Here is a 24,828-nt window from a genome sequence, read left to right as displayed (position 1 = left end):
TTGTAACTTCTCCTACACCCCATAGGAAAGACATGGTCTTCCTTGCACAGGGCTAACCTATTGCTTTTGGGGATGGATATTAACCATGAAAAAAATGTGACCGTGCAATAAGACTCCAAATACCCATTGCTCTTTTTGAAGATTTCAAAGCATTTGAGTTGAATATGGTGCTAGTTTGGAAGATTTCAAATGATTTCAGATTCATGTGGTGCTAGTTTGAAAACTGCCTAGCTAAATTGCATTTAGGATTCACATTTATCACCCACTAGTTCATTAATTCATCATCTTTATAGGCCGTCGATGACGATCACTCTGAAAGGCAATATGGCTGCCCTGAATCAGCTAAGCAATTGGCTATGTGGGGTTATCTCTTATCTCTGCTTTTCTTAGTAATGGGCCAGTTGGCAGGCCTCAGGTTTACTGATAGCGGGCCTACTTTTTTAACTCATCACACAAATAAAGGCAAGCCTCTCGGGGAGGGAGGGATGGCACCTTAGGAGGGGACAAAGGTTGTACATTGTACTTAGGCAATCACTCCCTCACATTGATAAGGCCTGTAGCTACAGTGAAGCCTTCAAGATGGGACAAGACGAGGTTACGCTGATGCTAGCTTATCCGCCACCAGCCCGATAAGTTAATCTGAGAACACACATCAGTTAGGTGTCTTTTGCGTAGACAAAAATAGAATTTTGAAACTCTGTAGGTGATGTTCAAAGACCACCTCAAGTAGTTCCGTCGGGTTGATATAGAGGCCATTTAAGTGTCTCAGTATCAGATCCAACGTGACTAGAACTACCCTGTGTTCTCTGCAGTCCATTCTCTGTAGATAGTGTATTGATAGACTAAATATGTCAAAAACGTCCCCCAAAAAGTGTTTTGCTATACAACCAGAGATGTGGTTTTGAATGTGCTGTATAAATGATTGAAGTTCAAGCACCACAATTTGTGTCTTATGACGACTATACAGTGATGTTACTGATGGTATCTCTCCCGGTGTCTCGCTCAGGTCATTTCCCCAACAAGGCCATGCCCTCGGCGGGCACCCTGCCCTGGATCCAAGGCATCATCTGCAACGCCAACAACCCCTGCTTCCGCAACCCCACTCCTGGAGAGTCCCCCGGGGTCGTGGGCAACTTCAACGAGTCCATGTGAGTCCCACCCCAAGCTGCATCTCTGTATCTGATTTGTTTTTAAATATAAAAACATGAATACACTTTATTTTATAATTCATCCGCTTCATTGGATTAATAACATCATTGTTTCCAAATAAAGAAAATGGTCACTTTAATGTTTCCTGTAAATATCCTGTTTATAACTTGAATTGAACTGATTCAATTTTATTCTGTGTTAATCTGTGGATGTCTGCAGAATCTCTCGTCTGTTCTCCGATGCCAAGAAGATCCTGCTGTACAGTCAGAATGACCGGAATCTGGATGGCTTTAAAGGCCTCATCCAAGCCCTGAAGACACTACAGGCCAACACCAAAGGTAAGAGTCACCTCTATATAAACCATTGTTCACTGTACACATTTACTACATTCACAAGAAACACCAGGGGCCTATTCATTTGAGCGGAATGTTCATGAACTCAAAGCCTAGAATAGACAGTATTTTCACTGAAGCTGAATCAAGACTCATTCCAGGTCTACATAGTACATCTCTGTCTGCCCTGAACTTTACTCCCCGTTGGGCGGGCCCCGGAGAGTTACTGTACGCCCACGTCTGGGCAGAAAAAAGAGGGTTTACACTAATTCCCTTACGCTGTGCTGACTCACAGCGGGACTCCCCCATCCCCTTTTGTCCTGTTCCAACCTGCCTTCTGGATTCTCCTACTGTGCCTGTGAATGGCTGTGGATGGATAGTTATCATTTTAAAACTGATTTAATATTATACCACTTCAATTTCACACCCAGATTTCTTCTATAATGACATTTTATTTATGAGCACTTAGACAATGCTGTGTTTAGAGTGACAGTGGTGGCGATATGTGAGATGGTTTGAGGCAGTAGATGGATGAAAGCCGGCAGAGCCTCTCCCAACTGACAGGTCGTGGCAGGCCATTGGGAAAAGGCAAAAGGGGGATACCTAGTCAGTTGTCCAACTGAATGTATTCAACTGAAATGTGTCTTCCGCATTTAACCCAACCCCTCTGAATCAGAGAGGTGCGGGGGGCTGCCTTAATCGACATCCATGTCTTCGGCGCCCAGGGAACTTTGGGTCAACTGCTTTGCTCGGGCAGATCGGCAGATTTTTACCTTGTCAGCTCGGGGATTCGATCCAGCAAACTTCCGGTACTGGCCCAACGCTCGAACCACTAGGCTGCCTGCCGCATGGCTTGAAGGTATTCTCATATGCCATTCAAGATAGGACAGATTTGACGTACTTCCATACTTACTGTGAGCTGGGTTAATGGTGTGTTTCGCATTAGACACAATAAGACTGTGCTACCTTAGTCAGGTGACCTTGTATTACATTAGCTTGGGTAATGGACTTTATAAAAGGATAAGCCTTTCATTGGAGTAGTATATCAACATACCGATAATACTTACATTTCAAGGCAAATACAGCACCACTGTAATGAATTAGGTATTTGCCATGCCTGTGTATCCACTTTGGCTGATGGTAGAAAATGTCTGCAGAAGTATAATAGGTATACGCTGAGTCCTGGGTAATTAGGTATACGCCGAGTCCTGGATAGTTAGGTATACGCCGAGTCCTGGATAGTTAGGTATACGCCGAGTCCTGGATAATTAGGTATACGCTGAGACCTGGATAATTAGGTATACGCTGAGACCTGGATAGTTAGGTATATACGTTAAGCCTCGAAGTGTAGGTGCCGCACTCCTAAAACACTCAAATGAGCACAACAGATGTTAAAAACATACTCCAGCTATTTTTGAGCTTTTACTTTTGAAAAACAATATCCCATGTACAGTGCCTTGCGAAAGTATTCGGCCCCCTTGAACTTTGCGACCTTTTGCCACATTTCAGGCTTCAAACATAAAGATATAAAACTGTATTTTTTTGTGAAGAATCAACAACCAGTGGGACACAATCATGAAGTGGAATGACATTTATTGGATATTTCAAACTTTTTTAACAAATCAAAAACTGAAAAATTGGGGGTGCAAAATTATTCAGCACCTTTACTTTCAGTGCAGCAAACTCTCTCCAGAAGTTCAGTGAGGATCTCTGAATGATCCAATGTTGACCTAAATGACTAATGATGATAAATACAATCCACCTGTGTGTAATCAAGTCTCCGTATAAATGCGCCTGCACTGTGATAGTCTCAGAGGTCCGTTAAAAGCGTAGAGAGCATCATGAAGAACAAGGAACACACCAGGCAGGTCCGAGATACTGTTGTGAAGAATTTCAAAGCCGGATTTGGATACAAAAAGATTTCCCAAGCTTTAAACATCCCAAGGAGCACTGTGCAAGCGATAATATTGATTGTTGTCCTATGGACAGAGTCTCCCACCTCAGCTGTAGATCTCTGCAGTTCATCCAGAGTGATCATGGGCCTCTTGGCTGCATCTCTGATCAGTCTTCTCCTTGTATGAGCTGAAAGTTTAGAGGGACGGCCAGGTCTTGGTAGATTTGCAGCGGTCTGATTCTCCTTCCATTTCAATATTATCGCTTGCACAGTGCTCCTTGGGATGTTTAAAGCTTGGGAAATCTTTTTGTATCCAAATCCGGCTTTAAACTTCTTCACAACAGTACGGAGACTTGATTACACACAGGTGGATTGTATTTATCATCATTAGTCATTTAGGTCAACATTGGATCATTCAGAGATCCTCACTGAACTTCTGGAGAGAGTTTGCTGCACTGAAAGTAAAGGGGCTGAATAATTTTGCAAGCCCAATTTTTCAGTTTTTGATTTGTTAAAAAAGTTTGAAATATCCAATAAATGTTGTTCCACTTCATGATTGTGTCCCACTTGTTGTTGATTCTTCACAAAAAAATACAGTTTTATATATTTATGTTTGAAGCCTGAAATGTGGCAAAAGGTCGCAAAGTTCAAGGGGGCCGAATACTTTCGCAAGGCACTGTATAAATATAGTAATGTACACACACTTAAGGGTATGTGTGTATTTTATTTTATAAAAAATAAAAAAAATCCCAATATCCTCATATTCAACTATGATCTTGTCTCATCGCTGCAACTCCCCAACAGGCTCGGGAGAGGCGAAGATAGAGTCATGTGTCCTCCGAAACATGACCCGCGCTCCTTAACACCCACCCACTTAACCCGGAAGCCAGCCGCACCAATGTGTCGGAGGAAACACTGTTCAACTAACAACCGAAGTCAGTCTACAGGTGCCCTAAACCGGACAACGCTGGGCCAATTATGCACTGCCCGATGTGACTCCCGGTCACGGCCGGTTGTGTGAGAACCTGGGATCGAACCCAGGTTTATAGTGACGCCTCAAGCAGTGCCTAGACTGCTGTGCCACTCGTGAGGATTTAACAGGACTGAGCAGGGGTGCAGCCTTGGACACCACCCACTGGGAAGCCAGGCCCAGCCAATCAGAATCATTTTTCCCACAAATGGACTTTATTACAGACAGAAATACTCCTCAGCAAATCGATATCAGCTGCTTGATATGCCACACCTGTCAGGTGGATGGATTATCTTGGCAAAGGAGAAATGCTCACTAGCAGGAATGTAGACAAATTTGTGCACAAAATTTGAGAGAAATACGCTTTTTGTACATATGGAACATTTCTGGGATTTAAAAAAAAGTTTGATTAAACAATTCAGAGACTTAAACGAATACATCAGATGACAAATATTTAAGGAGAGCGAATCAATATACAATCCCGAAATCAACTGTAACTGCCAATAGTAAAAACAAAGCTTAAAACGATGTTTGGGTGAACCTGAATCAAGGAAATGAATGGTGAAGTCGCTTCCAATCACAGTAGACGACTACTCCTCACCACGCAATAGAGACCAAAAGAGGAAATGCCCACCCCCCTAGTTGTGCCATGTCATGAGGACACCTGGACCACCTATTAAGATGTGCCTTTTGTTAAGTAAATCATGTGATATATGAGCTGAAAAGTAGACTGGAGTAGGACTTTAAGAAGGTAATCCAGTGATATCTGATTTGAGCCTTTGCGAGTGGCAATAAAGATGAACGGTTATGCTAGGTCTTTCTCTTATGACATGGCTTTCATGATGGTGGCCACCTGTTTTAAAACACTCCCATTCATTTATTTGATTTTGCTAATCAGTTTGTGCTTCAGTCCGTCCTATTTACTAGTCTAAGCATGATATTGATAAACCAAGCCAGTGTAGTTTGATTAGGCTGGGGGATATTTTAAATGTGACTCATACCAACATGGCTTGGTTATGTGGAAGTATGAACAGTGATGATGTAACATCCCTTCAGTATTGGTTGTTGATAACGTTCAGGCTCCTGAGTTCACAGTGCATGGACTATATGCCAATGAAGCACTTTTGCACAGCCACGGGTCTGATCAAGATACTCCTGATAATCCACGTTGATGATATCCGTTAATCAGTCCTTTCTGAAAACCTGTCTGATGAGGCCAGGGGGGTTCTTAGAATCTAGTTGTTAGTTTGTACAGTAAACATTTCAGCTTCTTTGTGCGACTGGGGTCAAGTGGTTAGAATGGAGGATAGATAGTTGAACAGTTTTAACAGAGATCTGAAGCTGAATAAGCAAATTCCACAATAAATCTGATGTCAGCAAGTGTTTGCATGACCAAAGTGGACTCTTTGAAAGGTTCTGCCAGGTATTGTGTGTTTCCCTCTTTTTATGCTACTGGTTATCATTGAGTTTGTGAACAGAGCTTTGACCGGACTGTGCTCTCCACAAAGCCCTCACTACCACAGCTTTCACATGGACAAAATAATCAGATATTTTTCCATGTCATGTTTTTTTACATTTGATCTGAATATCATTTATTTTTGGCAATGACGTCTTACTTTTTGGGTTCACTGTGGACCCATGGCTTAGTTGATTGAATTTGGCACTGTAAATGGTATTTATAATGGAGCCATCTATCTAAAAGAGTAGATAGTTAGGTCTCAATTTCTCAAAACAATGCTTTTGTGAGTTTGCATAATCTTGCATTGACTTTTGAAATTGCTTTGGATCCAGTGTATTTCAGGAAGTCTGATCTTTTTGGTGTTCTCAGAGCACACATTTTACATCTTGATTCTGTGGAAAATATCTAGATTGATTAGTCTCACAATTAACAAAAGGAGCATGAATAAGACCTAGGGCCACCAATGTTTTGTCAGGCCGTCATGTAAAAACCAAGCCAATGGCTTACTTCCAGAGACAAAACAGGAATTCACAAAGCCGGTCAATACACTGAAGAATTTGTCAAAGTGGATTTGCTGAAAGGTGTCCTTGGGGGGCGTGGTGGATTCTTAATGTACTGTAACCAGTGGACAAATATTGATTAAATTGTCTGTCACTAAATTCTAACGCATGTTCATGGTTCATTGGCGTAAAATTTGTTGCTAATTTGTAACTCCTTTTGACAATCGTTTCTAATGATTTACAGGGGTTCTAGACAGTAAAACAAAATGGAGTCTGTCAGCTTTTGCAAAGGCTCCAGATTTTCTGAGACCCAATTTGACCCCCACCCCCTCACCTCGTCTGTCTTCAAACGGGTCGTCTAGCTAATGTTCCAGGAATCTGCCACCTACTGTCCTTTTGTCCCCCTAACCCCCCACTGCTACCAGTACTAGTGACAGGACTCACTTCCAGCTTTTGTTCTTTGAAAGGGCCCAGGAGTTGAGGGAAGTAGCCAATGAGAGATGGGGGAGGGGCAGTTAGCAGACAATTTGCAGACAGTTTGTGTATGATCCAGTGTTTTTCAGTGTGTATGTGCTAGCGGAGCGTTACTTTGGGGAAATTCCATGGTAACGGAGTAACGCTGAGACTCTAAAATGTATAAATGTATATCAAACACAAGCCATGGATTTAAAAGTTTAACAAACCATATAACTCTATGCACAAGGACAACTTTGAACAATTTACACAGAATATGTTGCGTTGTATGGTTTGTTAAGCTTTGAAAATGTTTTTTGTTTGGCACACATTTGAAAGTGAAAAACCGGAGTCTCAGCGTAATTCGGTGACCGTGGAATTACCCTGTGGCTGAAGGTGTGAGGTGTGTCACTTCCTTCTCCACAGGTCTATGTCAACGGTTGATTATTTTAGATAACATAATGATGGAAATGGTGTATTCTGGCACTTCTTTCCAACCTCTGATATAGACCCAACCTTTTCTGGGATGTTTTATTCATTTCCAAACATTCTTTTGAACTTTAAAAGACAACAAAAAAACGTATCCAAATAATCCTAAACTCCTGCGCCAAGCGTTTTCGAGTTGGTCACCTGAGTAACTAGCAAGCAAGCACATGCTCCATGACAACATTTAATGAGGTTGAAAGCTAATGCAGTACCCACGACTATGGAAAATAGTATGCTTTGTCAGAAGGAACAACCAACATTTGCTAAATAAGTCTACTAAAATAAGACAATTCCGTACACACATCTAGTAATGTCAGGGTATAGGAGAGAGCTGGTTTGAACAAGTTGTTGTGTTTGTTTCCCACAGGATTCAAGCTGAAGGATTTCCTCCACAACAATGAGACCCTGTCCACTTTCCTCCTGCGAAACGCTTCCTTCTCCGAACACGCCGTGCGCCAGATCATTGAGGCCGACGTGAACTTGGAAAAGGTAAGAGGAAAAATACCACCTTTCCAAAGTTCTATGGCATATACATTTGAGTCATTTAGCAGATGCTCTTATTCAGATCAATTTACAGGAGCAGTTAGGGCTAGGTACCTTGCTCAACAGATTTTTCACCTATTTGGCTCTGGGATTTGAACCAGCATCCTTCTGGCTACCTGCCACCCCATGAGGAATATTATGAGGCATATTACTAGGATCAGTTCTCCACATCCTGGACACCATGAAAAGCAGTGTAGTAGTTCTTCAACATGCCCATGGCCCATTATTTCCCTCCTAGCCTCCCAGCAGATCAGGTCCATGTTGTCCATTATTTCCCTCTTAGCCTCTCAGCAGATCAGGTCCCATGTTGTCCATTATTTCCCTCCTAGCCTCCCAGCAGATCAGGTCCCATGTTGTCCATTATTTCCCTCCTAGCCTCCCAGCAGATCAGGTCCCATGTTGTCCATTATTTCCCTCTTAGCCTCTCAGCAGATCAGGTCCCATGTTGTCCATTATTTCCCTCTTAGCCTCTCAGCAGATCAGGTCCCATGTTGTCCATTATTTCCCTCCTAGCCTCCCAGCAGATCAGGTCCCATGTTGTCCATTATTTCCCTCTTAGCCTCCCAGCAGATCAGGTCCCATGTTGTCCATTATTTCCCTCCTAGCCTCCCAGCAGATTAGGTCCCATGTTGTCCATTATTTCCCTCCTAGCCTCCCAGCAGATCAGGTCCCATGTTGTCCATTATTTCCCTCCTAGCCTCCCAGCAGATCAGGTCCCATGTTTATATATGTTAACAACAAGCAATGGGAAGATATCAGAACAGGGAAGTTAGGGAATAATAACATATTGTACGGGATACATTTGTACTGTAGTGAAGCCGTCTCTAGAGCAATGCAAGGTCTCTTTCATAATCATGTGAAACATCAATTGCTATGGAAATTCTATGATGGTGATGATGCGATTATGGGATTACAATTATCATTCTGAATATTAAGGCGATACTCACTTCATGTTACACACATAGACACTCAACCATACAACTTGTCTGGGTTATTATTTATTTGGACATCACACATTATAGTATTACTCTTATCCAGACATCATACACACTCACTAAATCACATCCATTATCACACACATCAACCTACTCAGATTTACTACACACATAATATCTTGACTACATTTTCTAACATCTGTGGCATTGGCGTACAGGCAAACAGGCAAGGGAATAAAACAAATATTGCTAGAACCTGTTTCTTGAATTCTAAACATCAGACATTTGAAATCTCTCATTTTGACTGTCATAATACCTCTTATGGCAGTAACTTTATAGGCACTGATTATGGTCAATTTAGACTGAGAATAGGATATAGATGGGTATAGCCAGTTATAATTGTAATGGTTTAGCAGATTATAAAAAAAGATCAGTCTTTACGTGGCTAAAAGAAAAGGAATATAACATATACTGTTTACAGGAAACTCACTCTACATCCTTAGATGAAGTTACTTGGAAAAAGGTGCCTATAAAGTGCCTAGAAAGTTACTGCCATAAGGGGTAGTAAAATAATTTTCTGTCATGGACAAAAGAACTCAAAAGGTGTGGGGCGGCAGGGTAGCCTAGTGGTTAGAGCATTGGACTAGTAACCGGAAGGCCGCAAGTTCAAATCCCCGAGCTGACAAGGTACAAATCTGGCGTTCTGCCCCTGAACAGGCAGTTTACCCACTGTTCCTAGGCCGTCATTGAAAATAAGAATTTGTTCTTGCCTTGCCTTAAAAAAAAAAAATGTTCATCTGAATTTGCAAATAGTCAGGAATGATTTGCGAGGAAGGTGGATCCTTTTGTACATGAGAGTGGATGAAAAACAGATGTCTCATTAATCTATATGGTCCAAATCAGGATGATCCATACATTTTTGAAAATATTTATACCAATCTATTTAAATTACAGGCAACAAACGATCAAATCATTATGGTGGGAGACACAGTGTTACGTACCTCATTGGACCGTAAAGGAAATCACTCTACAAACTATCATCACCGTGCCCTTAATTAAGGAAATCACAAATATTATGGACACATTAGAAATAGTGGATATTTGGAGAATCTTGTTTCTCATGGTCTGAGAGTCCTTTAGGTGCCTTTTGGCAAACTCCAAGCGGGCTGTCATGTGCCTTTTAACTGAGAAGTGGCTTCCATTTGGCCGCTCTACCATAAAGGCGTGATAGGTGGAGTGCTACAGAGATGGTTGTCCTTCTGGAAGGTTCTCCCATATCCACAGAGGAACTCTGGAGCTCTGTCAGGGTGACCATCGGGTTCTTGGTCACCTCCCTGACCAAGGCCCTTCTCCCCCGATTGCTCTGTTTGGCCAGGCGTCCAGCTCTAGGAAGAGTCTTGGTGGTTCTTCCATTTAAGAATGGTGGAGGCCACTGTGTTCATGGGGATGTTCAATTCTGAAGAAATGTTTTGGTACCCAGATCTGTGCCTCAACACAATCCTGTCTCGGAGCTCTACAGAAAATTCCTTTGATCTCATGGCTTGGTTTTTGCTCTGACATGCACTGTCAACTTTGGAACCTTATTTATATAGACAGGTGTGTGCCTTTCCAAATCATGTCCAATCAATTGAATTTACCACAGGTGGACTCCTATCACGTTGTAGAAACATCTCCAGGATGATAAATGTAAACAGGATGCACCTGAGCTCAATTTCGAGTCTCATGGCAAAGGGTCTGAATACTTATGTAAATAAGGTATCTGTTTTTTATTTTTAATACATTTCTAAAAACCTCTTTTTGATGAGATTTTTTTATGGAATATCTACATAGGCGTACAGAGGCCCATTATCAGCAACCATCAGTCCTGTGTTCCAATGGCACATTGTGTTAGCTAATCCAAGTTTATCATTTTTAAAGGCTAATTGATCATTAAAAAACCTTTTTCAATTATGTTAGCACAGCTGAAAACTATTGTGCTTATTAAAGAAGCAATAAAACTGGCCTTTAGATTAGTTGAGTATCTGGAGCATCAGCATTTGTGGGTTTGATTACAGGCTCAAAATGGCCAGAAACAAAGAACTTTCTTCTGAAACTCGTCAGTCTATTCGTCAGTCAGTACTAGCGAAATGCATAGCACTCAGAATTAAAAAGGTTTTACCAGTATTGTTCATCCTGATCAGAGGTTTTTTACATGGATGTTACATTGGAGATAATATACGACAACTATTAGAAATAATAGAACAACATGAAACATCTAAAAAGCCAGGCCTGGTATTTACAGCGTATTATGAACTGTCCTTTGATAAAGTAAGATTGGATTTTATAAATTTTTACCTGGATTTTTTTTACATGTCGGTAATTCTCTTTTAAAATGGGTAAAAGTAATATATAGCAACCCCATGTGTAAAATAGTAAATAGCGGCACAATCACAGAGTTTTGAATTGTCAAGAGGCATTAAACAAGTGTGTCCGCTGTCACCATGTCTACTCGTTATGAAATGCTAGCTATTAATGTGATGAAGCAGGGATACCCCTCTGGACTAGTAATGTAACCTGGAGAATGTTCAATACTAGACGTTCTTCTCGACTCTGATGAAATACTGGGTCATTGCTACATTACACACTGACCTTTCTCCATCTCCAGGTGCTGGTCAAAGGCTTTGGTGTCCACCTGAGGGACTTGTGCAGCAGCAACGGCACCAGAGTAGAGGACTTTGTGACCATCACAGACAGCAAGGTGTCCAGTCTGGTCCAGAAGATGCTCTGCGTGTCCCCAGGCTCCTGGCTCAACCAGGCAGAAAGCCACTTCCTCCACAACCTGGACTTCCTCAAACCCATACGGGTGAGAACAAATGGGCACTAGGCGCATTATTGTTTTTCTCCATTAAAGACCAAACCCAGGTGACTTAATCACTGACATGCACAGTGTCGAGAAACAAAGTGTAGGGGGGAAAGCAGAAGATCAGAAAGAAAGTGATAAGTGTAGATGGAGGCATGTTGTTGCTTGTCCCTGTCGACCTACCTCTAGTTGTAGCCTGGTGATATGTTTCAAAACTAACTGCCATCAAAGATAGGATTTTGGCCCCTCAATCTTAAATTGGTAGTCATTTATTAGTATCACTTCTCTCTGAATCAAAGTTTTATAACGGTCACTTCCAATTCCACACCTTAGCACCAGTGTCAGGGAATTCTATCATTAACATCCTTGCAATATGGTCATTTTGCCCATCGATTAGATCATGAATTGAATTCAAAAAGGCAGAAATTGCACGTCAACGGCATATTTTGTAACGTTTATAGATGGAAAACAAGGTTCCTAGAAACCAGACATAGAAGTTAGTGTGATTTCTATCTATAAAAGTGCTGCTGATTGTATCACCTTGTCAGTCAGGTACAGTTTGACTGCCCACAATGATAAACATTAAGGAGTCAAGGGCAACATGTTCTTCTCTGACCCCTGTCCCCATTCTGACATGCCACCAAGGGTCAGTTTCCTTATTCTGATGATAGTTTTATACAAGAAACAGTGTGTTTGTGTCCCTCTTTTGGTTCTTATTTTTGTAGCCTTTAGGGAACAAGACATGTTAAACAAGACCTTAGGGCATATAGGGTGCTATTAAATCGAAATCGAAACATTGTTTTTATTGTCTCACTCTGGAAAGTTGTAGTGAAATGTGTTGTTTTACAGGGTCCAGCCATAGTAGTTTGGCGCCCCTGGAGCAAATTAGGGTTAAGTGCCTTGCTCAAGGGCACATTGACAGATTTTTCACCTTGCCAGCTTGGGTATTGAAACCGGCAACCAGTAATTGACTGTTAATTAACATAAACACGTTTAGCATCTCCTTGCTTCCACGCATAGCCGATAAGCCACTGATGCAGACCTATGAAACATCTACATTTTAAGAGGTTAAATAAATATATTTAATATAGGCTACATTATCACAATAAATCCATTGTTTATTTTAGACAGGTCTAAAACAATATATATGATGAAAATGTAGTCTATTTCAGAAGAACAGAGTAGCATATTCTGAATTGTTCTTATGTTAGGCCTTGATCTGGCTATGCCGTATGGCTGTGGGCTACACTAGTTAATTTAGCAGACAAGATTTGCTCGTGGCATTATTTAATTAAATTTTATAATATGAAGTATACAATTGAACATAACTGAATAAAATAGAAAGCATATTTTCCCCAAACGGTCCTCCTATATGCTTAATTTAGAGTTATTTATGCAACTTTAGTTGTGAAACAAACGTTAGACTAAATGTTTTGAGGATACATTTTTAATATGCAAGCATAGGCAGCTAAGCTTTTCCTAAAGTAAACTGAATTAAATTAACACAATTATATAGCCTAATTAGCCTACTGCTGTCTCTACAGAAATAAATACAATTATACAAAATAGGCTACTAAAGCATGATTTGGCCAGAAGATCATGTAGCTTTTAAATTGTGGAAAGGCACATTTTGGGCAGATTATTGTTGAGTTGCGACTTCTGTGGAAGGTAGAGAGGTCAAGCCAGGCATATCGCAAATATTTCAAAATACAAACGCAGGAATACATAGTTTGGAAAGCAAATGGTTATTGTTGTAAATAGAAGACGATGAAAAGACGAATCTTTCGTTTAGTTATCAAAAATCTCTGCCTAATCGAATGAACAACAGTATAGCCTATCTGATTGGCAATATCCTAACTGCGCATATTCACTATTTAGGCCTACAGTATCTGCAAATGTGAAGATGCATGGAATGCTTTATTATGAAAGTGCATTTTTATGGTGACAATTTGCTTCCCCAAGCTTGAAACTGCAGGCACCTCCTATGTCTGCCAGGTTCTAAAGCAGATTCATGTGCTTCAGAATTTAGCAGTAAACATAGCAGCACAAGAAAGCTGGGATCCTCTTTTAAACAGTGGCCAGTCGACTCTGTTTTCACATACGATTGCACAATGACTGGGCTCCTAAGAACACATGTTTCACAAAGGCTCTGTAGGTTATGTGCTCTCTAACCGTGTTCCCAGGGTTCTCGGACTGTGGGCTAACCTTTTGGAGTTATTTGGCCACTTCAATTGTGATACAAACATTAATATAACGTAAAGATCTACTATGACTATGATTTTTTTTAAAGACGCAAAAAAAGTCTGTTTCTTACCTTTCTGCACACGCTGGGCATCATTCACAATTGATAATATATCGTTCACAAGGGATAATATTGTCACTCATCAGACTATTCTTAATTTAATGTTGTCTTTACATATACTAAATAATATATGTGTGGAATTAGTTTTGATTTAGAATGGACCATTATCATGCACCTTTCGGAAAAGGGGTTTCTTTCTTGCCAGGTAGGCTACTCCTGTTGTAAAGCAAAGCAATGTGCTTAATATTAGGAAAGCTGATAAATAAATATAGTAGGCCTAGCCTATAGAAATCTGATGGGATCCTCTTTTTAATAAAGGCTATCAGAACTCAGTTTTCTCAAGCAATTTCATAGCCTATAGAAATGTTGCGCAACATGAGCTCATAGGCCCTCATGAAGTGTTTGATGTGATTTTCGATTGCATTTACATTGATGTCAGAGTGATTCGCGGGACAATAGATCACTGAGTACCAGGCCATTAGCGACTGGCAGTTAGCAAGTTTGGTAGGCTACTAATGACCATCAGCAGCATCAGAGCCCAGTTTTGGAGAAGCCTAGTTACCGTGACTAAATGATCATCTGGAATTTGACTGCAGTCACCACGTGACAGCTAGTGTGGCGGTAATACGGTCGAAGTAACAGCCCTAATCACAACTGACTTCTCCAAGGCCTTTGACAAAATCGACCACACCATCCCCATTGAACGCCTAATCCAACTGGGTGTCAGACCTGCCCTCACAGCATGGCTCTGCAGTTTTATGCCCATCCGCAAACAACAGGTACACTTCCAAGACAGCCTCTCAGACTGGTAGGAGCCAACGGGAACTCCTCTGGGTCCTCTCATCTTCCTTCCGGTCATAGACAGTGCAGCCCTGGATGTCGACAGCAGGTGGAAATATGTTGACAATATATCTGGTCAACACGTGGACAATAGGAAACATCAGCACACCACAACAGCCCTGAACAACGTGGACCCGTGGGTTCATGCAAGCAAAATGTTACTGAACCCTGCCAAGTGCACGGTGACCTTCACAAGAAATCCACCTGTCCCATGCTCTCTCCGGATCGAGGGTCAGGATTTCAAAATGTGTGATGGTGTGAAGATTTTAGAGGTAAAGTTACAGAAGGACTTACAATGGGGTGAGCAGGTTGTTACTATGGTAACCAAGAGCAACAGAAAATGTTGTATCCTCCAACCGCTTTAAAAGGTTCCATGTGCCACAGGATTACCTGGTGAGCATTTACACTGGCTACACATGCCACACCCTGGAGTATGCTGCTTCTGCTTGGCACAGCTCACTGACCCAGGCTTATCCTGATGACCTGGAGATTATTCAGAAAAGAGCGTGCCGCACCATCTTAGGAGGATACTCCAGTTATACTGAGGCACTTCAGACCCTGTCCTTACCCCAGTATCATGAAAGACTGCACTGACCTCGCTGCCAGCCTCCTAAAATGTCAATTCAGAGACTGGCTACCCCACTGACCGAATCGCAGTGACAGGCAGGAACACCCACAGTCAAAACAAACCAAAGTCTAACTAATGGGTCACCAATCCCTAACTGAATGGGTCACTAATAAATAAAGGTTAAAAAAAATATATATATTTTTAAATGTAATATTTCTGCTCATTGCAAATTAAAAATGCTTTAAAACTGCAGGACATTATTGATAAAAAAAAGTTTACTCTTATGTTATTGTTGTTACTTTCACCCGTTTAATATTATTGTATAGATATCAAATTTTATTTGTCACATGCGCCGAATACAACAGGTGTAGGTAGACCTTACTGTGAAATGCTTACTTACAAGTCCTTAACCAACAATGCAGTTTTAAGAAAAACAAGAGTTTTCAGTCTGTATTTACTGCTATATGAGTGTAATAATTCAAAGTTGAAAACAACAGTCACTGTTCTTCTTTTCTATGTGTCTGTGAATTGACACTTCTTCCCTCCACAGAAAGATGTGAGGACTGACCCTGAAGCCGTCCAGCAGGTGGCCAAGGCTACAGACAAACTCCTGGAGAGCCTGGGCTCCCTGGCCTTGGAGGTAGACAATCACTGTCATCACTGCAGTTTATTACATGATGAAAACTATAAGATTTTCTGTTGCCCCCCCTCCCCCATTATGATTGGCCAGTACATTTCTTGTTTATAACCATGTTTCTTTTTATCGCTGTCTTAACGAACACTCCTGCCTAAGATCAACAGTTTGCTGTTGGCTGGACCACAGACAGAAAAGGCCCTTAGATGTACACTGAGTGAACAAAACATTAGGAACACCTGCTTTCCAAGCTATGATTCCTTATTGATGTCACTTGTTAAATCCGCTTCAATCAGTGTAGATGAAGGGGAGGAGACAGGTTGAAGAAGGATTTTTAAGCCTTGAGACAATTGAGATATGGATTTTGTATGTGTGCCGCTCAGAGGGCGAATGAGCAAGACACACTTTTTAAGTGCATTTGAATGGAGTATGGTATTAGGTGCCAGGTGCACCGGTTTGTGTCAAGAACTGCAATGCTGCTGGGTTTTTCACTCAGTTTCCCGTGTGTCAAGAATCAAGAATGGGGTGCAACTCAAAATTAGGAAGGTGTTCCTAAAGTTTTGTACACTCAGTGTACAGCAGTTTTTTTCTCCCCATCATTACAAAATGGCCACCACATATTTCTCACCCCACCCCAACCTTTCATCTAGTCTTATTTGAAGTTTCACAGCATACAGGAGGAGAGGTTGGCTTAAAAACAGCACGTGGCATTGTGCTGTCCCCCTCAACTCCCTGCAGTATTTTGTTTGTTGCCTGATAACCTGACCCAATTTGTTTGGATTGCTAATACATGTAGCTAGAAAGTCAATTGGAGAGGCAGTTGGTCCCTAGACGTTTGAGCAACAGCTTAATGTCGAGGACAACTGTTGGCCAATGTTCTAATGTGATGATAATCACAGTTTCCTCCTGTGAAAGATATGAGAACAGAAGAGGATGGAGGCATTCACCTCTTTCAATGAAGTCAAGTACTGTAGGCCTGACACATATGTTGAGGATATCTCTTATATTGCGAATATCTCTTCTCGTTGTGTTCTTGCTATTTTCTTGCTTTGTCAGTTATACTGTCCTCCACAGCAATAGAAAACGGCCTTATAAGTAACTTGGCAGTAACTGTATTGGTATCAAGTGTCTCTGAGCCTAGATTTCCTCAGGAGATAGATAACTGGGAACAGCTGAACAAAGAGAGAAGGGTTTCTAAACAAGTTAGCGGGCAAGTCAGCATTTACGCAAAGGAAAGTTAACTTTAGCTGACGAGGTGAATGCATGCCCCTATGACAACAAACAGGAGGCTATAAGACTGGCTCGATGGCGGGCCTGACTACCCAAGTGTTGTGTCTGTGTTTTCTCAACCAGTCAGTGCTCTGTTGATTACTCTGCTTACAACAATAAGGATAACCCCCTATAAGTATACATAGATTCTTATGTCCGCAAACACATGGTATGTTGCAGCTGCATACCCATGTAATAAACATTTCGCTACACCCGTGATAACATCTGCAAAATATGTGTACGTGACCAATAAAATTAGATTTGAGCTATGTAGAACTGCTATGTAGTGTTTATGAAGGCCCTTAACTACAGTATAGTGTACAGTCTTTAGGAGTTACTAAAACAACCCCAGCGCTTCATAGACACACTTTGTTGTTCGTTGTTGCCCTCTAACCCCAACAATGTATCTGAAGATGTCAAGAAACTCTAAGTCACTAAATATTACTTGGTTTGGCACATTACCTTGGAGTTATGTAGTGGTATGGCCACTCGAACCCAACCAACGCCCTAGAAACAACTCAGGGGTCCAGAGCTCCTGTTGTGTGGTTATGACTTATTGTGTGAGAGTTCAGTGTGTACAGCTGTTTCCCCCGTGTCTCTCTCTCTCTCACACACACACACACACACACTCTGTTCCAGGTGCGCCACCTGGGCTCGATTGGAACCATGTGACTGCCTTCTTGCTGTCGTGGCTGGGCTGAGTCAGGTCCGTCTATATGGAGAGGAGGGAAGGAGAGGAGATGGGAGGGCCTGACTGGCATACATGTAACCACATTGTCAAATAGGCTCTGGGAGAGTCAACAGTCGGGACCACGTCTCCTCCTCCTCCCCAGTGATGAATGACCGAGAGTAACCTTTTCCCTTTGGCACTTATTTTCTTCTCACTCCTAACTTTCTTTGTTTTCCCATGCTGGGTGAGGAAACCAGCTTTGGAGAGCGAAGAAAAAGAAGGATAGAAATAGATAGTGAGAGAGAAGAGGTCAAACATAGAATGGCAATTCTGCCACAAAAGGTCTAGCTTTTCTGTGCAGACATAACAGGACACATTTGTTAGCACTGTATTGTGTGAATGTTGTTACAAGGCGTTGTGCATTACAAGGCATTAGGACAGTTAGCACACACGCTTTACAGGCTTCTTGTGAGGTCTGTTGTTGTGTTTTTAATGCTCAGAGTCTGCTCCTTGTCTGCTCCTAGTCTACTCTGAGTCTCACCTTTTTATAATTCGGTATGAAGATACATTTTTGACCAGAAATGCAAGGTAGCAAAATCAGGTTGTTGTAAAAATGCGCTGGTCAGCCAAGGAACCATTATTACCAACCCCATTATTTTTATTTCTACTTTGCACATTCTTCCACTGCAAATCTACCATTCCAGTGTTTTACTTGCTATATTGTATTTACTTTGCCACCATGGCCTTTTTTTTGCCTTTACCTCCCTTATCTCACCTCATTTGCTCACATCGTATATAGACTTGTTTCTACTGTATTATTGATTGTATGTTTGTTTTCCTGTGTTGTTGTATGTGTCGAACTGCTTTGCTTTATCTTGGCCAGGTCGCAATTGTAAATGAGAACTTGTTCTCAACTTGCCTACCTGGTTAAATAAAGGCGAAATAAATAAAAAACCAAGGTAGTAAAATACCATAATAGCGTTAAAAATAAATTATAATAATAACGAACACTAAGGCATTAACACACAAAACTGTGGTTTTAGGATGGCTGTGCTGAGGTACTAGGTATAAGGCGAAGACTAACACACAGTCATTACAACACATTTACAAGTTGCCTTATATGTATCCATCTCACCATGTCAACAAGCTGGTCTTGAATCACAATGAATTGCTCCAAGTCCAGGTCACATTCCCATTTGCATCCTAAAAGATGACCCCATTTGCTAACATCACACTCATTTGTGTCCCAAATAGCTGGCCAGCATGAAGAGTTGGAGAGACCTGCGTAACGAGATCATCTTCCTCACGGAGAACGCCACATCCTCCCCCAGCCACATGTACCAGGCTGTGTCGCGCATCGTCTGTGGCCATCCCGAGGGTGGCGGACTAAAGATCAAGTCCCTCAACTGGTACGAGGACAACAACTACAAGGCTCTGTTCGGCAACCACAACACAACCAACGGAGAGGAGCCCGTCTCTGCCTACGACAACACATCCAGTAAGCAACTTCTCCTTTATGTTAATGTATTTCAGTGGTATTCAAACATTTTTTTAGCGGGGAACCAATTTCTTTGCTAGTTGTGACATTCTTGTCTGGACCTGACGTCATTGTTCCTTCTGTGACCCCCCTCCAGCTCCATACTGTAACGCTATGATGAGGAACATGGAGTCCAGCCCCGTGTCCAGGATGATCTGGCAGGCCCTGAAGCCTCTGCTCATGGGCAAGATCCTGTACACCCCCGACACCCCAGCTACACAGAAGATCATCCACGAGGTGTGTATCAGTTATACTATACCTCTTAGTTACAGTACATCGCTGGTCCCAGTAGTAGTTTTAGCAGAACACCAACAGTCCCAATCTTGCCCTCTCCTTCAGGTGAACAGAACATTCCAGGAGCTGGGGGTCCTCAGAGAGCTGGGGGGCATGTGGGAGGAAATTAAGCCCAAGGTCTGGACCTTCATGGAGAGCAGCGAAAACATGGACCTAGTAAGGGTATGTCTGACTAATCTGTTGTCTCTACTACAGCCAACATCACTTATGTTAGCCTTGTAGAGCACCATTGTAGAATACCTTATACAATATTTTCTTTTCAGTTTTGAAATGCTTTTGGCTTATAGAATGGCATCTGTAATAATAACTCAGAGACAACACCCAGGACATGACACAGTAACACAGCAAATAGCAATACAACAAAATACATGATGGGAAGCAGCCCTTTCAGATGGTCAACACTGGCATCTTGTGGAGAGATGCGGGACGGTACCACAAAGTCCACTCACAGTCACTCTCCTGCTCTTCCTTCCTCTCTCCCAGACCCTATTGAAGAACAATGGCACTGGCAGCTTCTTCACCTCCCAACTGGCGGGCTCAGAGTGGACTGTGGAGGACATCTCCAACTTCCTGACCAAACATTCGCAGGACACGCATCCCCACGGTACCGCCTTCACCTGGAGGGAAGTCTTCAACGAGACGGACCAGGCCATCATGAGCATATCCCGCTTCATGGAGGTCTCGCTCTCTTTCATTGTCTCTCTATGTGTCGCTCACGCACACAGTCACTTGGCCCCTTTCTTAGCCTCAGTTCAATTTTGTTCTCTTTCTGGTGAAGTCCCCATTCAGCACCTTCTGCAATACATACCAATTACATAATTGCGGGCGTTAAAACAACAAGTGAAACACATCAAGGTGCTTTGGGCCTGAGAGTTTTCATTCCAGTCATTGCCCTCTCTTTGTGGAAACAGTAGTCAATTGCAGCCATTTTACTTTGCCCCAACCTCTTCCACTGTATAATGGGAAATGGCAAAGAAAAACACAGCTGGACCAAGTTAGCCAGGAACCTGATGAACATTCCATTTAAAGCCTCCCCACCCCCACTTCCAGCATGTGAATAGATCTGCTAGTCCTGGCCAAGACCCGATGAGGATAGGCCTTTAACAAATGCGTTTTGTTTGTTTACAGTGTGTAAACCTGGATAAGATGGAGCCCGTGGCCAATGAGGAAAGGATGGTCAACAAATCCATGGCGCTCCTGGACGATAGGAAGTTCTGGGCGGGGATTGTGTTTCCAGATATTGAGGCCAACAGCTCTGAACTGCCGGCCAACGTCAACTACAAGATCCGCATGGACATCGATAACGTGGAGCGCACCAACAAGATCAAAGACGGGTATGTTGATTCAAAGCGCCCCAATCTATCTACTAGATGTATTGGACAGTGTTTTATGCCTGTGTCATTGGGGTCATTTTGAACACTCACTTTATTTTTTTGTGAAGGGGGATCACTTTCAGCTTTTTGGTCAAATTTGAATTTGTTGTGAACCTTGCTCCTTGGGAGGGAATGCATTTGTAAGAGGTTTACAGGAAGGGTGATTTATGCGTTGCTTTTTTTCTCTCTTAACAGATATTGGGACCCTGGTCCTCGTGCTGACCCATTTGAGGACCTGCGCTACATCTGGGGTGGCTTCTCTTACCTCCAGGACATCATCGAGCATAGCATCATCACAGCAGTAACTGGCGTCAAGGAGAAGACGGGAGTCTACATCCAACAGATGCCCTATCCCTGCTACGTGGATGACATGTGAGTCACACCGAGCAGGATTTGACCTTATTCACCTGGGATCTGTGTTGAGTGGCTAACTGCAAGGCTTTAAAATGGCTTCCATTTCCTCCTTTGACCTATGACCTCTGTCCTCCAGCTTCCTGCGGGTGATGAGTCGCTCCATGCCCCTCTTCATGACCCTGGCCTGGATGTACTCTGTGGCCATCATCATCAAGAGCGTGGTGTACGAGAAGGAGGCAAGGCTCAAGGAGACCATGAGGATCATGGGATTGGACAACGGCATCCTGTGGTTCAGCTGGTTCATCAGCAGCCTCATCCCCCTGCTAATTTCTGCCGGCCTGCTGGTTGTGCTGCTCAAGGTATTGCACTGTATCCCATGATTTAGGATGGCAATGATCCTTTTTCGCATCACAATATTTCAGTGATATCAGTATTTCAGTGATATTGGTATTTCAGTGATATCAGTATTTCAGTGATATTGGTATCGTGACAATAACTTGTCTTAATATTTTATGTTGATGTGAGAATGTTTTTTTTTTTCTGATGTTAATTGACTTCCTCTCTATTTACCAATGAGAATCCTCCCTCTCTCTCCTCTAATCAGATGGGGAACCTGCTGCCCTACAGTGACCCCGGCGTCATCTTCCTGTTCCTGGGTTCCTTCGCCGTGGTAACCATCATGCAGTGCTTCCTCATCAGCACAATGTTTGCCCGTGCCAACTTGGCGGCGGCATGCGGGGGCATCATCTACTTCACCCTCTACCTGCCCTACGTCCTCTGTGTGGCCTGGCAGGACTATGTGGGCTTTGGGGCCAAAATAGTCGCTGTGAGTCATGCTTTTATATGTACTAGACATTTTGAGATGATGTTGGTTGTCCACATGTGACATTTTATAAGAGGAGACACTTTCATTAAGTTATTAAGTGTAGTGCCACTACGAACAGGGCAGCTTTTTCTTTGAAATGTGTTTGTAATGTAACTCTTTTGTCACATCATTGTTTTTTCTGCTGCTGGTTACCTCATCAGGCTCATCATCTTATTGGCATTGTTGTTGTATATGATACGCTATATGTACAAAAGTATGTGGACACCCCTTCAAATGAGTAGATTCGGCTATTTCAGCCACTCCCGTTGCTGACAGGTGTATAAAATTCGAGCACACCGCCATGCAATCTCCATAGACAAACATTGGCAGTAGAATGGCCTTACTGAAGAGCTCAGTCACTTTCAATGTGGCACAGTTTGTCACATTTCTGCCCTGCTTGAGCTGCCCGGTCAACTGTAAGTGCTGTTATTGTGAAGTGGAAATGTCTAAGAGCATCAATGGCTCAACCGCGGAATGTTAGGCCATACAAGCTCACAGAATGGGACTGTGAAAATCATCTGTACTCTGTCGCAACATTCACCACGAGTTCCAAACTGCCTCTGGAAGCAAAGTCAGCACAAGAACAGTTCATCGAGAGCTTCATGAAATGGGTTTCCATGGCCGAGCAGGCGCACACAAGCCTAAGATCACCATGTGAAATGCCAAGTGGTGTAAAGCTTGCCGCCACTGGACACTGGAGCGGTGAAAACGTGTTCTCTGGAGTAATGAATCACGCTTCACCATCTGGCAATCCGATGGGCGAATCTGGGTTTGGTAGATGCCATGAGAACGCTACCTGTCCCAATGTACAGTGCCAACTGTAAAGTTTGGTGGAGGAGGAATAATGGTCTGGGGCTATTTTTCATGATTCGGGCTAGGCCCCTTAGTTCCAGTGAACAAAAATCTTAATGCTTCAGCATACAATGATATTCTAGATGATTCTGTGCTTCCACCTTTGTGGCAACAGTTTGGGGAAGGCCCTTTCTTGTTTCACTATGACAATGCCCCTGTGCACAAAGCGAGGTCCATACAGAAATGGTTTGTTGAGATCGGTGTGGAAGAACCTGACTGGCCTGCACAGAGCCCTGACCTCAACCCCATCGAACGCCTTTGGGATGAATTGGAACGACGACTGTGAGCCAGGCCTAATCACCCAACATCAGAGCCCGACCTCACTAATGCTTTTCTGGCTGAATGGAAGCAAGTCCCCGCAGCAATGTTCCGACATCTAGTGGAAGGCCTTCCCAGAAGAGTGAAGGCTGTTATAGCAGCAAAGGAGGGACCAACTCCATATTAATGCCCATGATTGCGGAATGAGATATTTGACAAGCAGGTGTCCACATACTTTTGGTCATGTAGTGTATTAACATCTCTCCTTCTCTACAGAGCCTGCTGTCCCCAGTGGCCTTTGGCTTTGGCTGTGAGTACTTTGCCCTGTTCGAAGAGCAGGGCATCGGCATCCAGTGGAACAACCTGTTCAATAGCCCCATGGAGGAGGACGACTTCAGCCTGACCACCGCCATCATCATGATGTACTTCGACTCCTTCCTCTACATGGTGATGACCTGGTACATCGAGTCTGTCTTCCCTGGTAGGTGTCCATGAGCTGAACTATTCCACTGTAATGGATCTGTTTGGGTACCATTTTGTTAGGCTTATGTTGAAGCCACTTGCATTGTATTGTATTGTTTAGTTGTTTGCATTGTCTGAATGTATGTGTTTTTTGTGGTCTCCTTCAGGTCAGTATGGTATTCCCAGGCCCTGGTACTTCCTCTTCTCCAAGTCCTACTGGTTCGGAGAAGGGGACAACAGGAAGACTGACTTCAGTCAGAACAAGAGAAGGAGCTGTGAAGGTAAGACCCCGATTTAACTCCGATGCAGAACAACTGATTATCCACATGGTGGGCGAATTAATTTGAGCAGTTGTTTGTTTATTCAAGCAAAGGAAAATGTGATGGTCATTGTACCCCATTTGAATTACATTATGTTGTGTTGTGTCTTCAGCTGTCTGTATAGAGGAAGAGCCAGCCCACCTGAAAACTGGTGTCTTCATAGAGAACCTAGTCAAGGTGTACCGGCACGGGAAGAAGCTGGCTGTGGATGGGCTGACTCTGGGCTTCTACGAAGGACAGATCACCTCTTTCTTGGGCCACAACGGAGCAGGGAAAACCACCACTATGTAAGTGCAATGACATACAACTGGTGCCATCTGTGAACAATAGCCCATACAAATTTAGTTGAAAGTTACATTTATACATTTTAAAGGGAGTTCATCTAGTATTGACATCTTTGTATTTGTCAGGTCGATTCTAACGGGACTGTTTCCACCTACCTCTGGCACTGCTTACATCATGGGAAAAGACATCCGATCGGAGCTGAGTGCTATTCGACAGAGTCTGGGTGTTTGTCCACAGCACAACGTTCTCTTCAGCATGTAAGTGTTCCCAGTCCATCATATTAGCAACCAGTTTTAACAGAAAGTTAATTATAATGATAATATTTATGTCAATAGTTACATTGGTTTGTTATGAGCAGTTGTTATATGAAGTCTAACGTGTTTGT

The 24,828-nt window shown here is 42.7% G+C and overlaps 1 protein-coding gene across 2 annotated transcripts in view; it reads left to right on the top strand.

Moving 5' to 3' along the window:
- Positions 1–24,828, top strand: part of LOC139366312 (phospholipid-transporting ATPase ABCA1-like) — a 40,571-nt gene that overhangs the window by 7,511 nt on the left and 8,232 nt on the right. For both annotated transcript variants that reach the window (XM_071103657.1, XM_071103658.1), the window contains 17 exons: positions 1,007–1,148; positions 1,369–1,487; positions 7,611–7,732; positions 11,366–11,563; positions 15,821–15,910; positions 19,098–19,341; positions 19,478–19,617; positions 19,720–19,836; positions 20,158–20,352; positions 20,803–21,008; positions 21,243–21,419; positions 21,538–21,760; positions 22,006–22,227; positions 23,653–23,857; positions 24,006–24,119; positions 24,271–24,445; positions 24,569–24,700. In XM_071103657.1, the coding sequence (XP_070959758.1) occupies positions 1,007–1,148; positions 1,369–1,487; positions 7,611–7,732; positions 11,366–11,563; positions 15,821–15,910; positions 19,098–19,341; positions 19,478–19,617; positions 19,720–19,836; positions 20,158–20,352; positions 20,803–21,008; positions 21,243–21,419; positions 21,538–21,760; positions 22,006–22,227; positions 23,653–23,857; positions 24,006–24,119; positions 24,271–24,445; positions 24,569–24,700 (2,821 nt within the window). The remainder of the gene's footprint in view (positions 1–1,006; positions 1,149–1,368; positions 1,488–7,610; positions 7,733–11,365; positions 11,564–15,820; positions 15,911–19,097; positions 19,342–19,477; positions 19,618–19,719; positions 19,837–20,157; positions 20,353–20,802; positions 21,009–21,242; positions 21,420–21,537; positions 21,761–22,005; positions 22,228–23,652; positions 23,858–24,005; positions 24,120–24,270; positions 24,446–24,568; positions 24,701–24,828) is intronic.

This window comes from Oncorhynchus clarkii, chromosome 14, assembly GCF_045791955.1.
Source record: "Oncorhynchus clarkii lewisi isolate Uvic-CL-2024 chromosome 14, UVic_Ocla_1.0, whole genome shotgun sequence".
Classification (NCBI taxonomy): Eukaryota; Metazoa; Chordata; class Actinopteri; order Salmoniformes; family Salmonidae; genus Oncorhynchus; species Oncorhynchus clarkii.
The sequence above is the reverse complement of the archived record's forward strand: the minus strand, read 5'-3'. Positions and strand labels throughout refer to the sequence as shown.